Below are 16,452 nucleotides of genomic sequence, written 5' to 3'. Positions count from 1 at the left end.
TAGAATTGCAATAAATATTGGTTTCCTGTCCCTTCTTTCCCCATAATTACATCAGGCACCGGCAATGGCTGGCTCACTGCCTTCCACCTTCAGCCCAGACCTTGTCTCTTGCTACCTCCTGAGGGGCCTTCTCTGCTGCTCACCATTTACTGCTCCCTCCTGAACCTATGCAGAACTGCCAGCATCCCTGAGCACTTGCTGTGTGCCCACCACAGACAATAGCTGTGGCCTCTCTCCTCAAGATACCTCAGTCCATGGAGCATTCTTTCCTTACCTGTTCTGGGATCCTGTCACTTCAGGGTTCTCTCGGGGGCATTTGCAAATATGTGGCATTCAAATGAGGAACACAAAGCTTGTCTGGTCACTTAGAATGCTTACTTTGTGCTACTTTACAAATGAGAAAACTGAGACTCAAGGGAGTTAGCTAACTCACCTAACCCTGAGCCTAACCCCTAACCCTAACCCTAACCCTAAACCCTAACACTAACCCCTGACCCTGAGTTAGGTAAATTAGTTAACTTACTTGAGTCTCAGTGGTAGAATCAAGATTCAAGCCTGACTCCACAGTCTGTACTTATATATACTGTATACACCACTTAGTGGCCCCAGGGCCCTTGGCTCAGCACCCAGATGCAAAGAAATTTAGAGTGGCACAAACAGCTCCTGTGGCTCCTGCAGTGGCTCAGGGCCCTTTGGAACAATGTATGACACCCAGATTCTTAGAAGTGCCATAGAAGGAGGTATGGGGCCCAGGAGCCCAGAGGATCCCAGGCATCCCAAGGTACTAGGGCATCTTTAGAAACCTTATCTCAACTCCCAAGAAAACATTCCAGAATGATAGGAAATGCCTGTCCTTTCTTTACAAGTTGAGACTCTAATAATTTCCTTTGTTTGTTTGTTTGTTTTAACTGAAAGTAACAAATTATTTTATTTTCAAAATAGAAGGTAAAAAGCACAATAATTATTAATTCTATTATTCCCTATAATGGATTTGATCATTCAAATCCTTTGAAGTAACCAGTAAATACTCAGATTGTAAGATTTATAATAGGCCCTTACTAATAGCAAATGCTTTTATTTTTTTGTGTTTTTTTAATATATGAAATTTATTGTCAAATTGGTTTCCTCTAATAACTTCCTTTGGACAAGCCCCTGTGGAACATGTGTAAGCTCCTCACAGGACATTTCATACAGCTTATGAGCCACTGTGGCAAACACCCCAAGAGGTGATGGCATTCAATATTAAGAAGGGGAAGGGAACAAGTCTTAATAGAGCACTCACTGCACAGTGCCTGGCTCCTTGCAGCCATTGTCTCATTCAAGTGGTGTTACTACCCTCAATTCACAGATGAGCAAACCCAGGCTCAGAAAAAGTAAGTGAATTATATGATGTCACATAGCTAGCGACAAACATTAAGGTGACTGGCCTGGGCCCTCTGGACTGTGGATGTTCTTGGCACGGCTCCAAGACCTGAACTGAACTTCAAATGGCCTGGAGCAGAGGAAGAGGATTTGGGTACTGCCCTGCTTGGGTACTGCCCTGTTCAGCCAACAAACAACCAGCAGGACCTTGCAGACAAGAAAACTGATGCCCAGGTGGCCACATAACTTGTCATAGGTCACCCAAGCAATTAGAAATCTTCACATTCTATCCTACCCTTTGGAACGTGGGGACTGAAAAGAAAACCCCACTCTGGCTTTGCAATCTGAGTGAAACTAATCCCTAATGTTGGATAGTGCTTTAGAATCTTGTTTTTCAAATTGTGGTCCCCAGACTAGCAGCATCTGGATCTCCTGGGAGCTTGCTAGAAATGCAGAGTTTCAGGCTGCACCCCAGGCCTCCCGAATCAGGGTCAGACCCCTAATGATTCATGTGCACACTAATGTTTGAGGAATATAGTTTGAGACCACAAACTGTCATTAAGGGGGATCCCACTGAATCCTTCATTCCTGAGCCCCTCTGGGAGAGAGTCATCAGCCCTCATTGTGCAGATGAGGACATGTTCAGAGAGGTCACAGGATGGGTGACTGGCAGAACTGAGCCCAGCTCTCTCAGTTCCACCTGGCCACCATGCTTGGTGGTGAGCAACTCTCAGTTCCTGATTCCAGAGGCCCTGGCTCTCCCTGTCCTCAGAGGGGCAGGCTTGTGCACACAAAGACAGTGCTGCAAGAGGCCTTCAACAACTGACGTTCCTCACAAGCTCATCTGGAGCCTACATGGTTGCAAGGATTGTCTACCCCCTACCAGTTGGGCCTAGGATCTTGTGCAGGCTCTGGAGACCTCACATCAGTCTCCTGTGGCCGCCCTTGCTTGGGAAGGGGAAGCTCCTAACCCACATTATGACCTCTGTGTAGGGGACCAGACCCCAGGGCTCACAGACCTGGCATGCTCTGGCCAAAGGGCAGGATCTGGAGTAAGCAGAGTCAGGTTTGAGTCATGGCACCCTGGGCCAACCACTTCCCTCTACCCTGCTGTTGGCCTCAGTTTTCCTCATCAGCAAAATGAGAGTATCGATCCTTCCTTCCTTTCTGCTAGGAAGGCCCTGAGATTAAAGGTGGTGATAACACAAGGTGTTTTAACTGTTTTACTGTTAACACAGTAAAGCTCTAACTGACTATTCCCTCCCCTTCCCACCCTGACCCCCCCTCACTTCCCTTGGCTGCCAGGCCTGGCCCAGAACTCCCAGCTGACCACTGATCTCTGCATCAGCTAAAGGACACAGCCCCAGGTTGCCAAGTCATGGGATTGGGCACCCACCTTCTTCTCAGGAGTGAGAACTGGCAAACGGGAGGTCGGGGCCCCTGCAGCCACCTCAGCTTACGAGTATCCACGAGGCACACCCACAGAATTCAGCTCATGTGGCATCTGAGGCACCTGGGCAGGAGACTATTTCCACTGGGTGGGGCCCTTCTTTTTGCCGAATTACGGGGGCACCAGCCCTCTACCTGAGGGTTTTGGCCAGATCTTTACAGGGGAAGGGGCTGAGAGGTGAAACATGGCTTTTCTCTCCTGGGCTTCAACCCACTGGACCTCTGGAGCATGCCACACACCCCATTCAATGCTTCTACTCCAGTACCTCATGTAATCCTCACGACAACCTGTTGAGGTGGTAGGCATTGTGATTACTACTCTCATGTTACAGATGAGAAGCTGAGCCTCAGAGAGGTTGGGCCTCTTCCTTGTCCAAGGTCACACAGATGGTAAGAAGAAGAGCCAGGTAGAATCCACTCCGGTTGGATCCCCACACCGCCGTTCTTCCTCGGATTCAGTGCCAGTCGTTACATCAGCACCGGCCAGCCCTGGGCTGCTGCCTCCAGCATGGCTGTGTGAGGAACTCCTTGCCCCTCCCTCTGCCTCGTGGGTCCCCGGTTCTGCCAGCCTTCAGGGGTGGGGGACCATGAAACATGGATACTCACCCTTGGGGACAGGCACAGCCTGAGAGGCAGGGGCCATGAGCTGGCACGCTCAGGTTCAGCAGCTGCTGCTCACATGTCCTCTCTCTGCTCAGCTCGGGGTCGGTGTGCAGGTCACTGCAGTTCACGAAGACCTGGCCCACCGGGCAGGCAGTGGCTGGAGGAGAAGAGAGTGGCTGCTGGGAGGAGTACGGACGCTCATCAGGCCTTGGAACACCCAGGCCTGGGGGTGGGCTCCTGGGTGGCAGGGGTGACCAGGGAGACCTGGGGACGCAACTACTGGAAGAGGCAGGGAGACAGGGGGCTCTGACGCTTCCAGAGGCATCCCTTGGGTTCCCAGATGCACCACCAGTACCCAGAGTACCATGTGCTCTCCACAGGGCACTGTTCCAGGCATTTTACATGCATTTCCTTACCGAATCCTGCAACACCCTATGAGGCGTTGTTATCCCCCATTTCCCATATCATGGAAAGAAGTCACTTCTGCTTTCAAAGGCATGATAAAGTGAGAGGAAGTGCCTCAAAGAGACCAGGAGGAGAGCCAGAAAGAGGATAGCAATGCAGTGTGGCAGGGTGGCCAGAGGACTTTAAACCACAAGGAAGTCAATTTCCCATTACTTACACTTTTGTGACATAAACCCCTTCTCTCTCCCTGAGCCTCCAGTCAAGTCAGCTGTGCACACTTACACCTTGTGTGAGTGATCGTTTTTAGGGAAATGAATAAAAGGGAGCTGAGTTCCATGCTCAGCCTGGGATGGAGCAGAGAGAAGAGAATAGCCATGGAAGATGAGAGGAAGAAATCTGAAGCCAGAAGCAACACCAACCAAAAACAAAACAAAACAAAAACATATTTTCAGGAATACATACATGGGGAGGACACAGAAATCCAGGTTATATACAAAGGAGGAAGTGACGGCTCAGAGAAGCAAAGTGAGTTACCCAGGGCAGCACAGCTTGCAAGCATGGGGCAGGATTTGAATCCAGGGCTACCAGACTCTGGAGGCCCTGCTCTTTGCCACCTGCCATGTGATTATTCTCTGACCCCTCTGTGCCAATCCCCATCCTCCCTTCTGCTTCAGTCCCTCGCTCCACCACCTCCACATCCTTCACAGGCTGATCCAGTGCCAAGCCACCCTACCGTCATCTCTATTGCCTGGGACAGTCTCAGAGACCCGGGCTGTCCTCCCCATCTCTATGACCCCCAAGTCTAGCACAGGACTGGGCAGCGTCAGCCTTAGTAAGCAAATGACAGCTCAGAACAAGGAAACCCAGGACCCAGGGGAGGCCAAGGGACTGTCCAGTCACCCCAGCTAGTTGCCCCTAGGAGAGATAGTCTCAGCCTCTCCTTCTTGAGAAGCAGGAGGGACAGCTGCCAGGATGGGGCTGAAGTTGGGATGGGATTTCTGGATGCCACCCTCCAAACTGGAGCTTTTCCCAAGACGGTGAGGAAAACAGCAGACTCAGTGGGTTCAGTGTGGCTGGACTCAGATGTGGCTGGGCTGTCCCTGTCCTGATCTATCCTCTAGCTCCCCACTCGCCTCTCCATAGCCCCACCACGACGGAGGAGCCCCTAGAAGAACCCCCCACCTTCCACCTTACCTGGGAGTCTGCTGTCACAGCTCATGATTCCATCTTTGCAGTGGCTGCAGAGAGAGAGAGGAGTGGGGTGTATACCGGGATTAGCTGACTCAGTCACTGCAAAGCCAGAGACTGCATGCCACTGTGCTCAGGCCCCTGCAGGGTTCAGACAGATATCCCCACTCTGTCCCTGGTCCCCTGTGCAGAGGTGGAGAGTGGGCACTGCTTCGTGGAAAGGTCTGCTAGGCTGTATTTTCTTCAATCAGCAACTTCCATTTAAAGAGAGGACACTAAATCTGCAACCTAGGGAGCTCACCAGTGGCCCAGAGATGGGATGTCACTGTCTCCAGGGGGATAGTCCATTCCTTGAAAGTGACAGGAGCATTGGTTCCTGCAAAACCCAGGAACAGAGAAAAGTGAGCCAACTCAGGAACTGGGGCAGGGACCCCACCCCCACCCCCCAGCAGCCAGGACCATAAAGACACAGAAAAAAGCAATGGCATCTACTGTGACAAGTGACAGATATCCAGGGAGTGGGGAAGTCAGCCTAGCACCAGGGACAGAGGTCAGGGCTGGGTCCCAGCTTCAGGGCCATCCAGTGAGCCGGCACAAGGACAGCCTCACTGGTCTCTGTCCACCCAAAGCCAACCTCCCTTTAGGCTGGGAAAAAAGAGGTGGTAAGAACAGGGCCATGCTTCCTGAGCCCATGCTGTGTCAGGGAGGGACACAGGGCATATATTCCATACTGCTCATTCCCACCCGGCATCTGTTCTGATTGCTCATGGCCTACACCATACTGCTTGTTAAACATTTTGAACAGACTAGGCCCTCCAAATATGTCATCTCGTCTATTCCTCCTCACACGGTCCTTTATTCTTTTGGCTCCTCTTTGTAGGTCAGCTGAGGGCCAAGACTGTGTTTCCTCCTCCTCACAACCTCCCAAAACCCCAGTGCAGGCCTTGGAGCAGACCAGTTGGGGGCTGGAAAGGATGTCTGAACTCATCCAACCCCTGTGCTTCTCAGCCACCTTCTCTCTCTCCAATTCCTCCTCCCACGTAAACTTCAGAGGTTCCCTTTTTTGGCAATACTCAACCACAAGTCAGGGGTTGAGGGGGAAGGGCACACATCTGGATCTCAAGGGAGGATCCTGTAGTTTGAAAAGGCTACTGAGTGATTCTAATATACCCCCTACAGGAGCCTCTCTCTAGCCCTTATCCCTCAGTGGAATTTTAGGGGAATTTCTCCCCATTGTGGAAGGGACTAAGTGCCTTTCCAGTCAGCTCTGGGATACTGTGAGATCACCAGCCCTGAACTTCACCTCCAGCCACACTGACATGCCACAGCCAGCCTCAGAGCCATCCCTGTCCCCTTGGCCTGGAGCACTCCTCCCTCAGTTCCCCCCATCTTTGCCCACATGTCACCTCAGCAGAAAGGCCTTCCTTCTGTGCATAACAGTAATCCCTCCCTGACTATTTATAGCTTATTACTACCAGACCCTTTAAGTGTCTATTTATTCATCTGTTTTGGCATGAGAATGTGAGCTCAATGAAGGCAGGATTCTGTTCTGTATTTGGCTGAACTTCCAGGGCTTAGAAATGTCTAGAACATATGAGGAGGCCAATAACTACTTGTGGAAGGAGAGGGGAGATGAAGGGAGAGAGGCTGTCTCTGTGGGAGTGTTGTTCTGTTTTATGGGGAAGCCAGGCTGGAGAGGGCTGAAGAGCCGTAGCCGAGGAAAGAGGCCTGAGAACGGGGTCCGGGAGAGGAAGCCCACCCAGGACCACCCAGCGGTGCATCATGCTCTGCCCTGTGACTGGGGGATTAAGCAGGGACATAAGAGGTGCAGTCAGGCTCCCCAGCCTCAGATGCCCTAGAGACCCTCAGCCTCCTCTCCATCTGACAGAGGTCACACTAGCCCACTCACCTAGGGACGCAGAGGTCAGCCTGGGTATCCAGATAGGTGTCCGGTGGGCAGGCACAGCCTTCCACACACTCGTCCCTGCTGAGGTCGCTGCCACCACCAACCCCACAGGCCACAGGGCTGGCCAGGTCCTGGCAGGTTTGCCCACACAGGGCCACACAGGGGCTATACTCCTTGGTGGCCTCACAGGACAGTGCTGTAGTGGGAAATAAAACTGTGTGTTTTGTCTCCCTCATCCCCACAACTGTGTGAGGTGGAGCCATCATCCTGATGAGGAGAACTGAGAACCAGAGAAGATATTTGTTCAAGGTTACACAGCAGGTCAAGGCCAGACTTGGGATTTGAACCCAGGTCTCACTCACGAGTCCCACTTCCTCCCACTACACTACAATGGCAGAGTGGCAGGGGTGGGCCCCACACCCCAAGCTCAGCCTGGACCTTGCCATTGGTGTTTCCTTTCCTCTGCAGGGCATTCTTCTTAGGTAGTGATATTGGGGGAGGATGGAGGTCACGACTCCCTGACACCCCCCTGCCATCGCTCACACATAGACACACGCACAGGTGGGTATTACACACACTTCTGTCCTTCTCACTTCCACACCTATAACACATATGAGCTGTGAAGATCAATTGTGCCCCCTTAAGCAGCCTCTCGAGGCCCTCTGTCCAAAGACTCAGAGCTTCCCTCTCCTCATCTGGCCAGCATCCCACTCCCTTGGGGTCTCCTGCTCCCCGCCAGAGCCAGATTGCCAAGTTCTCACCCCAGCTACACATCAAAGTCTCCATTTAAAAATGCTGATGTCTGCCCCCGTTGCCAGATATGTTGTTTTCATTGATACTCAATGTGGCCCAGATTTGTGCATTTTTCAAAAGCTCCTATGGAGAGTCTAATATGCACCATTGGTCCCATCCAATCACCTCTGGAGGAACTTTGACTCAGTGAGGGGCAGGAACTTGCCAGAGACACACAGCAATTACCCGCAGGGCTGGAACAGAACTCATGTCTCCTGACTCCCAGGATGGAGTCTTTTCCATTTATTCAACAAGCATTTGCTAAGAGTTTACTGAGAGTGGGGCCCTGTACTAGGGCTGGGGGCACAGAGACAACTAAGACATGGAGAAGAATGTGGCCCAGGTGTGTGTTGGAGAGGGAAGCAGGGGCCAGCTCACGCCCATCGAGCCACGAGCGCACTGAGGACGATGGGATCCAGTGATCTTGAGAAGGCTCACTCTGGTTGTAATGAGAGGAGGCCGTGGGGAGGCTTACTAGGAAGCTTTGACCGGGGTGGTGGCAGCAGAGGTGGCGACAAGTGGGTGAATTTGCATCTCAAATCGACAAGCCTGACAGGACTTGGAGACGGACTGGCACTGGCGGTGAGGGTAACAGAGAAGCAGCCATGTGCCACATGCCCTCGTGTCAGGTTTGGGTGGCCAAGGGGATGGAGAACACGGGAGAAGCAGTTTGTGAGGTGGGGGTGTTAGGCTACAGGGGCAGGAGGGGCAGGTGGACCCTTGAGTCTGGAGCCCAGGCTCTTCCAATGACCCTCACGTGGAGGCACACATGTGGGGCACTCACCACAGGCTGGCAGGTGGGCACGGAAGTCAACAGGGAGCCCATGGCGCCGGCACAGGTGAGCATAGTGGGCCAGCGTGGCACACAGGCAAGGCTGCCCGCAGCGGCAGGCGTCCTGGCGGCACTGCTCAAAGTAGGGCACGGGGCTCAGGTACACCGAGCAGGGCGCAAACAGCTCCCCGGTGAGCACGCTGCAGGACTGCACCGCATAGGAAGCTGGAGACGGGAGGGACAGGGGCAGGGAGTGGGGGTCTGGTTTGCCTGGTGCCCCAGGCCCCAGCCTCTTCCTGCCTCCCCACAGTCCAGGGGTCTGTTGGCGTGAGAAGGTGGGTGGGAGAGAGTGTGGGTGCACAGTAGGGATGTGAGCAGGGACCCAACCAGCGCATGGCTGGTTGGGAGTGTGTGGGTACGGTTTGGTCAGTCTAGGTGTGAGTCGGTGGCTGGCCAAGGGCATGGGTGTAAATGATTAAAGGAGAGTGAGTGAGGGCACCTGGGTGGCTCAGTCAGTTAAGCTTCCGACTTCGGCTCAGGTCGTGATCTCACAGTTCGTGGGTTCGAGCCCCGCGTCCGGCTCTGTGCTGACAGCTCAGAGCCTGGAGCCTGCTTTGAATTCTGTGTCTCCCCGTCTCTCTGCCCCTCCCCCACTCATGCTCTGTCTCTGTCTCTCAAAAATGAATAAGCGCTAAAAAATTGTTTTAAGAAAATAAAGGAGAGTGAGCATGTGTATGTGTGTTTAGTGCATTCATGCAATACATTCCATCTTGTGTGAGACATGAATCCATATGCTGGAAGGAGACCCGGGAGTGAACAAAACTGACAAAATTCCTGCCCTCGTGGAGCTTACAGTGTGGTTGAAGGAGACCATCACTAAACAATTTATACGGCAAAGCAGAAGGCAAAGACCTCAGAGAGTGAGAAAGCGGGGAAGGAGGTTAGCGATCGAAGGTGGGGTGGGAGGGGCGATTGCAATTTTAAAGCAGGTGGTCAGGAAGGCCTCGGTGGCAAGATGAAGTCTGAGCAAAAAGTTGAAAGAGGTGAGGGACTTTAGTGAGGGAAGAGCATTCTAGGTGGAAGGAACGGCAGGTGTAAAGCCCCAGAGCAGAGAGCAGAGCTGGCTGTGCAGAAAGAACAGCAAGGAGGCCCGTGTGGCCGGAGCAGAGTTGGGGGTGCAGGGGGAAGGGCAGAGAGGCTAGGCCCTGGTGGGGCCACTGTGAGGGCTTAGACTTTTGCCTTGAGATGGGAGAGCCAGTACAAATGTGTGTCTACGTGGCAGTGATAGAGCATGAAGTTTCTGTCTGCCTGACCCTTACCAGAAGGGAACCACGGTCCCCTCTCTGCAGCTCCACCTTTTCTTATCACTCCTGCCCAACCCGACCAGCCTCCTCAGGCCCAGAGTTCCCATATCACCCCTCTCAAACCAGTCCCACCTCACCCCACTCCCCCCTCCTTCTCCCCTCACCTCACCTGCTTGCAGGTGCACATCACAGGGGTCCAGAGGGGAGCCAGAGACCAGCGGTGAGCAGGCGGATAGAGTTTTCCACGAATTGCCAAAGAGTTGTGGGGTGCTCTCAGGCACACCCACTGGGGACCTGCAGTCATGGCATAGCCGCGTTCACACTCTTGGCCGCATGGACCCAGGTGGACATACAGCATACACCCAGATAAGTATCTATCTACTCCTGTATACACACATAGACCAAGCATGAGCACACACACTCCGAGGCGCATATGTACCCACCCAAAGGAGTAACACCCATAGGCCTATATACACCACTTGCACATGCCCTCAACATACACACACAGAGCACAAGTATCTGCCAAACATGTAAACAGACAAGAGGGTCTACACAGTCACATTCAAACACATACAGTTATGGATGTGCGCGCGCGCGCACACACACACACACATCATATCACATAATATCACATTTAACAGGCTCCAAAGGGAATCAAAACTGGCTTGGGGCCGGCCACACGTTACCCTATCTTCACCACCCGCCCCCAGCTCTTCATGTCAGAAAGAGAGAAACAGGGACACCATGAGCCAAACTTCACTGGATTAAGACTTCCTCCTCCCTTTTCCATAAGCAGTTCCCAAAAGCTCCTTTGCACCCCTCACCTTTCTAGGTAGGAAGTAGTCACACAAGAGGTAATAAGGAAGGAAGGAAGGAAGGAAGGAAGGAAGGAAGGAAGGAAGGAAGGAAGGAAGGAAGGGGGGAAAAACGTGTCTCCTAGACATCAACAGTCTCCCAGAGTCACCAAACTCGAGGAGATGGTAGACTGGAGACAACATAGCGTGCACGGGGTGGGGCAGGTTCTGTGTGACACTCAGCATGCCCGCACTACTGCTCCAGAGCAGTGAGAGCACCCAAGTTACACCCAGCCACTGTTCTGCCCAGAGTTCACATTCAGGAAGGTGGCAGGCAGCCCACACACTAAATCAGGGTCGTCTGTCCCCCACCACTCCGGCCAGCTGCCCTAACATCAGTCCCACCAGGCAAGACAGCAGAATGCTACATTTTTTAATGTGCATGCATTTAAAAGGTCTCAGTTTTGGGGCACCTGGTTGGCTCAGTTGGTCAAGCATCCAACTTCAGCTCTGGTCATGGTCTCATGGTTCGTGGCTTTGAGCCCTGTAATGGACTCTGGGCTGACAGCTCGGAGCCTGGAGCCTGCTTCAGATTCAGTGTCTCCCTCTCTCTCTGTCCCTCCCCTACTTTCTCTCCCTCTCTCTCTCAAAAATAGATAAACATTAAAAAAAAATGTAAAGCTCAGTTTCTTTTTATTCTTGTTTTTCTGAATGAATCTGAGTTCTCATTTTTTGCTGAAGATAGTGTCTCCTGTTTACTTCTGCATCACCTAATGCATGTCACTTGAAAAATTGGCCAGAACCTCTAGCCTTCAAGATCAACCCCTTATTCTCCTTTCAGGAAAGTCTGACTCTTGTCCCCTCCCAAGTTTCTAAACTGTATCCATGCTCAGATAGTCTTTCTGTCAACCTAGGAAACAGCCTTCTCCTGAACATGGGAGGCGCACACGGTGCAACCCTTAAGAACCAAGCAGGAAAGACATGTGGCTTAGACTGACCTGGGATAGAAAGCAGGAGTTTTGGAATCATTGGTTCACAGGGGGCTTATGCTCATCTAAAGGTGCTCACAGTCAATTAAAACAAGGAAAACCATGAAACAAATCAAATGCAGCCTGAGGTCCAACAATTTTAAGACCTCATTATAAAACAGTATTTCTCAAGGTATGGGCCACAGATCTCAAGGTATGGTCTGCAGATCTCTTATACTAGAATCGCAGTGGTTACTTATTAAAAGTAGAATTCTTGGGTCCCAACCCAAATCAGATACTCCAGAAGTAGAACCCAGGAATCAGCATTTTAACAAGCTCTCCAGGTGAGTCTTTTGCACAGAGAAGACTGTGGGCCACAGCCTTAAAGAAATACGCTTAAATTTAAATGCCGAAGAATAAATGATCAATGGTGCATGCGTGGCACAGTGAGAGACCCAGGGAGTTTGCGAAAGATGTTTTCAGGCAGTGCCTCCGGATACCCGGCCTTCCGGGGCCCCACCCTCTCCTGCTTCCGGGCATGGGCACGTACAGGAAGTCGTCCTGCGTGTTGCCGTTGAAGGTGCCACAGAGGCCCACGGTGTCTTCCACCCATCGCTGGTCCACCTGCAGGTAGAGCCGCAGTCCTTGGCGGTCGTAGAGCAACCGCACGCCCACGTTGGTCCTCACCCGCAGGAACATGGAAGACAGCCTCCGGATCTCAAAGGCGTCTGGGCACAGAACCAGAAAAGGGATGTGGGAAGTTCTGCCAACATGCACCCACCCACCGCCACCGCCTGCATGGTCCTCACTGACCTCGATACCCAGCACAGTGTTCACACCCAGTGAAGCCCTGCTAAGGAGTTAGTTTGGGAAGCCTTGAGGAAATCTTGTTCAGTGATGAAACAGAACCCAGAGACAACTGACAACGGCAACCTAAGATTTTTTTTTTTTTTTTTAGCACCAAGTGCCAGTTAAAGCCTTGCCTGCATAGGGAACTGATATATTTCCTTCTGTAGCAAAGGAGAATTCTGTTAACTACGCATTTTTTTCACAATGGCCACCAGGAAGCTCACAATGTGATTTTAGATCCAATTGTAGTGAAGTTTTCACCTCTTGTGGCATGCATTTCTTTGGCCTCTTTACACCTCTCCCCCTGCATCCCTACTCAATCTTGAACCCCTACTTTTTTTTTCTTATTCGTTTTCTCTGGTGCTATTTTATTTCTTAATAGTTTTTGCATTTTTGTTAGATGTGCTTCCTATGAGCTACCACTGCTCCCTTGTGGAGTCAGATAGGATAATAAGTAACTAAAAAATAAAATAGGGATAGAGAACAGCCTCATTCATATCCTTATGTTAGGAGAAGGCATCATACTGCTGAGATGCCTAGTGTCATGTTGGGATGGGGACAAAGACCATCTTACAAGTCCAGAGTCCATGTTCCTGGGACCAAGGTGCCATCTGGCCCGATTCACCCAATGCTAAAATGTGAGCTCTTGCCCATGTGGCAGTGCCTTTGGCCAGAGACAGTGCTTGGAAGAAGAGGCCTGGGCAGCCAGCTCCCAGTTACTTCTTGTCCATGAAAGCCATACCATCCGTGTAGGGTGGGGTGACCTTGTACTGGTCAAACAGAAGGACATCCCCCGCTTGGGTCAGGGTCACCTGCCTCCGAGGGTCCTGATGCAGAATCACTGACACTGACTGGACACAGACTCCGTCCTGGTTCTGGAGAAAGAGGAAGGCAAATAGGGCAGAGTTAGTCTGTCTGTCCTGCTGGCCCCAAAAGAGGCCCCAAGATTGGGTATTCTAGTGCAGTTTGAGGTCAGAGACAGGCTGAGACGGAACCCCCAAAGGACATTAGGAGTCCTCTAACCAAATGCTCTCATCTGGGAATGGGAAGGCAGAGGCTAAGATTGGAGAAGGTTGGCAGAGCTGGGATAATGCAAATAAAAAGATAGTCAAGTCTTAGGCTCTCTATGACAGAGAGCAGAGATAGACCCCCCTGGATGGCCCAGAGTCTAGCCTCAGAAACACTGGCCTCCCCACTCCCCATTGTAAAGTACAATACAGGACTTTAATTTCATCCTTTTACAGGTGTTTATATAGCTCTTTCCATGTGTCACATCCTGCAGAGTATCAAGCTCTACTCATAGGCAGGCAGGAAATGAGCTAATAATATCTGGGCCTCAGGTTCTCATCTCTGAAATGGGTGGTACACATTGGGCCCATTCATACCTCCTTCCACAAGAAGACATCCATACAACCATACAGTGATGAACATGACAGATACAGTCCCGGGCCTCATGGAGAGTACATATTTGTGTGGGACACAGACACTAAACAAGTAATTACAAAGTTGGTTTTTAAATTACTGCTGAGATCAGTGCTACAAAGAGGTGTAGGGTGCTAGGAAAGCATATAGTGAAGGAACAAGATTTAGTCTGCAGAGGCAGGAAAGGTCATCCTTAGGGAAAGATAATGATGATGTAAAAATCATAACAAAACTCTTAGTAATACTATAATTTATTATAATAACAGCTAACTTTATTTAAAGAAATTTTTTAATGTTTATTTACTTTTGAGACAGAGAGAGACAGACAGACCTTGAGTGGCGGACGGGTAGACAGAGAGGGAGACACAGAATCCAAAGCAGGCTCCAGGCCCCATGCTGTCAGCACAGAGCCTGAACTGGGGCTCAAACTCACGAACCGCAAGATCATGACCTGAGCCAAAGTTGGACGCTTAATTGACTGAGCCACCCAGGCGACCCTAATAGCTAACTTTAGAGTTACTGTGTTCAGGTTACTATTCTCATCTTTTTTACATGTATTTACTCACTTAATTCTCATAGCAGTCTTACATAGTAAGTACCACTAACAACCTCACTTTGCAGATCAGAAGACTGAGGCACAGGAAAATGTGACAGTTGAGCTGAGATCTGAAGGGTACAGAGAAGGTAGCTGGGCAAAGAGAGAAGGCAAGAAGGGGGATACCAGGGATAGTGAACAGGCTATACAAAATTCCCTGACACAAGAAGTACATAAAAGTACATTTAAAAAGTACATCCAAGTACATAAAAGAAGACCAGAGGGCCAGAGCCCACTGAGAAAAGTGGTTTAAGGTAAATTCTTCAAGAGGTAGGCAGAGGCCAGCTGAGGCAGAGCTTTGTAATATTTTAGGACTTTATCCTAAGTCCAAAGACAGCCAAAGAAAGTATAACCTGAAAGTGATATAATCAAACAGCGAAATGAGGAAAGAACTAGAGCTTGAAACTTTTCAGGAAGGCATTATGCAACAAGCTACAACCTTTCTTCCAAGCTCCTTCCCAAGGAGACATAAAATCCCTGAAACAGCTCAAAACCATTGTGTCTAAAACATCACCTTCTTTGTCAAGCCCACTCATCCTCTGGTCCCCTCTGGACATGTCATTGGTGCAGGAAGAAAGTCTGCACCCTTTAGTCAAAGTCTCAGGCTCAAGTCTTGATGTCACTGAAAGCTGAGACCTTAAAGACCTCATTTAAGTTACCTAAACCTCAGTTCTCTCCTTGTGAAATAGAGATAGAACAATACTTGGTTGGTCCTGCCTGGTTTGATAGAAAAAAAGTGTTCATGGAGGGGTGCCTGGGTGGCTCTGTCAGTTGGGCATCTGACTCTTGGTTTTGGCTCTGGTCATCATCCCAGGGTCATGGGATCAAGTCCCACACCAGGCTCTGCACTGAGTATGGAGCCTGCTTGAGGTTCTCCTTTCTTTCTTTCTTTCTTTCTTTCTTTCTTTCTTTCTTTCTTTCTTTCTTTCTTTCTCTCTTTCTCTCTCTCTCTGCCCCTCTCCTCTACACACACACACACACACACACATACACACTCTAAAATTTAAAAAATTAAATTTTTGGGAAAGAAAATGTGCATGGAATACTTTGGAGGTTGCATTTGTCAAAGCCCAGAGAACTTTACAGCATAAAGAGTGAACCCTAATGTAAACAATTAAAAAAATCATGGAGGAAGTCAGAGGATCCCAGGATGGAATGCAGACTGTGACAAAAGAATCTAACTGTACAGCTATACAAAACTACCTCACTGACGGGGGTGCAGGGAAAGGTGTTGACCTAAGAAGCCTTGGAAATAAGTGGAGTTTGTAAGACTAAAAGCAAAAGAAACTATGCATAAGCACTGTACTCTAGTTGATAAAGTTCTTTCCCATGGAGGTATGGATTAATAATTCTGGTACTTCTATACATGTATACTGGAATTGAACAATTAGATAAATAGATGGAGGACAATGGAAACCATATTTCTCACTGTTGGAGTGGGTGTTTATAAGCAAGGGGTGGGATAAGCAAGGGGAGACTAGAATGACCCATGTGGCAATGGATTAGAGTTGGAACATCAATATGAGCTCCTTCTTAGCATATAGATATAGAGGGCTACTGATAGATTATCTATAGTTACATGTATATATATTGGTTATACAAGGATATTCATAGGTTATACATATTATTTCCTTTTTCTATCAGCTGAGAGGATCTAAAAGAAATGATACCCCAGTAGCAATGAGCACACCCAGTACCCCAGATCTTGGTGTCTAATACGATTCTCCAAAAGGAGCCCAGAGCATCTGATAATACTTTTTCAGGAATGGCTGATTCTAGGAATGTAACAGGAAATATGCAAGATGAGCCTGGTGTATCTTATAGGACTTTATATCTTATAAAGTAAGGCAGTAGGCAGCACACACACACACACACACGCACGCACACACACACACATACACACAATGATGGGGGTATACCAAAGGGACCCAAGAGCCAACTGAAAGACTACCCAATGGTTCAAGCTGGAAAAATTTGAGTAACAAAATAAAAAAGGAAGTATTGGTTCTTATCCAAAGTATAAAATAAATATCCTGGGTCCAT

At 49.9% G+C, this 16,452-nt stretch overlaps 1 protein-coding gene across 1 annotated transcript in view; it reads right to left on the bottom strand.

Moving 5' to 3' along the window:
• Positions 1–16,452, bottom strand: part of OTOG (otogelin) — a 90,794-nt gene that overhangs the window by 57,212 nt on the left and 17,130 nt on the right. Inside the window, exons 15-22 of the mRNA XM_042959616.1 lie at positions 13,135–13,267; positions 12,094–12,271; positions 9,951–10,075; positions 8,490–8,702; positions 6,917–7,109; positions 5,309–5,383; positions 5,014–5,057; positions 3,418–3,571 (exon numbers count right to left, since the gene is read on the bottom strand). Coding sequence (XP_042815550.1) covers positions 3,418–3,571; positions 5,014–5,057; positions 5,309–5,383; positions 6,917–7,109; positions 8,490–8,702; positions 9,951–10,075; positions 12,094–12,271; positions 13,135–13,267 — 1,115 coding nt within the window. The remainder of the gene's footprint in view (positions 1–3,417; positions 3,572–5,013; positions 5,058–5,308; positions 5,384–6,916; positions 7,110–8,489; positions 8,703–9,950; positions 10,076–12,093; positions 12,272–13,134; positions 13,268–16,452) is intronic.

Source organism: Panthera tigris, chromosome D1 (genome assembly GCF_018350195.1).
Source record: "Panthera tigris isolate Pti1 chromosome D1, P.tigris_Pti1_mat1.1, whole genome shotgun sequence".
In the NCBI taxonomy this organism is placed as follows: Eukaryota; Metazoa; Chordata; class Mammalia; order Carnivora; family Felidae; genus Panthera; species Panthera tigris.
Note: the sequence above shows the minus strand (reverse complement) of the source record. Positions and strands in the feature narration are given on the sequence as shown.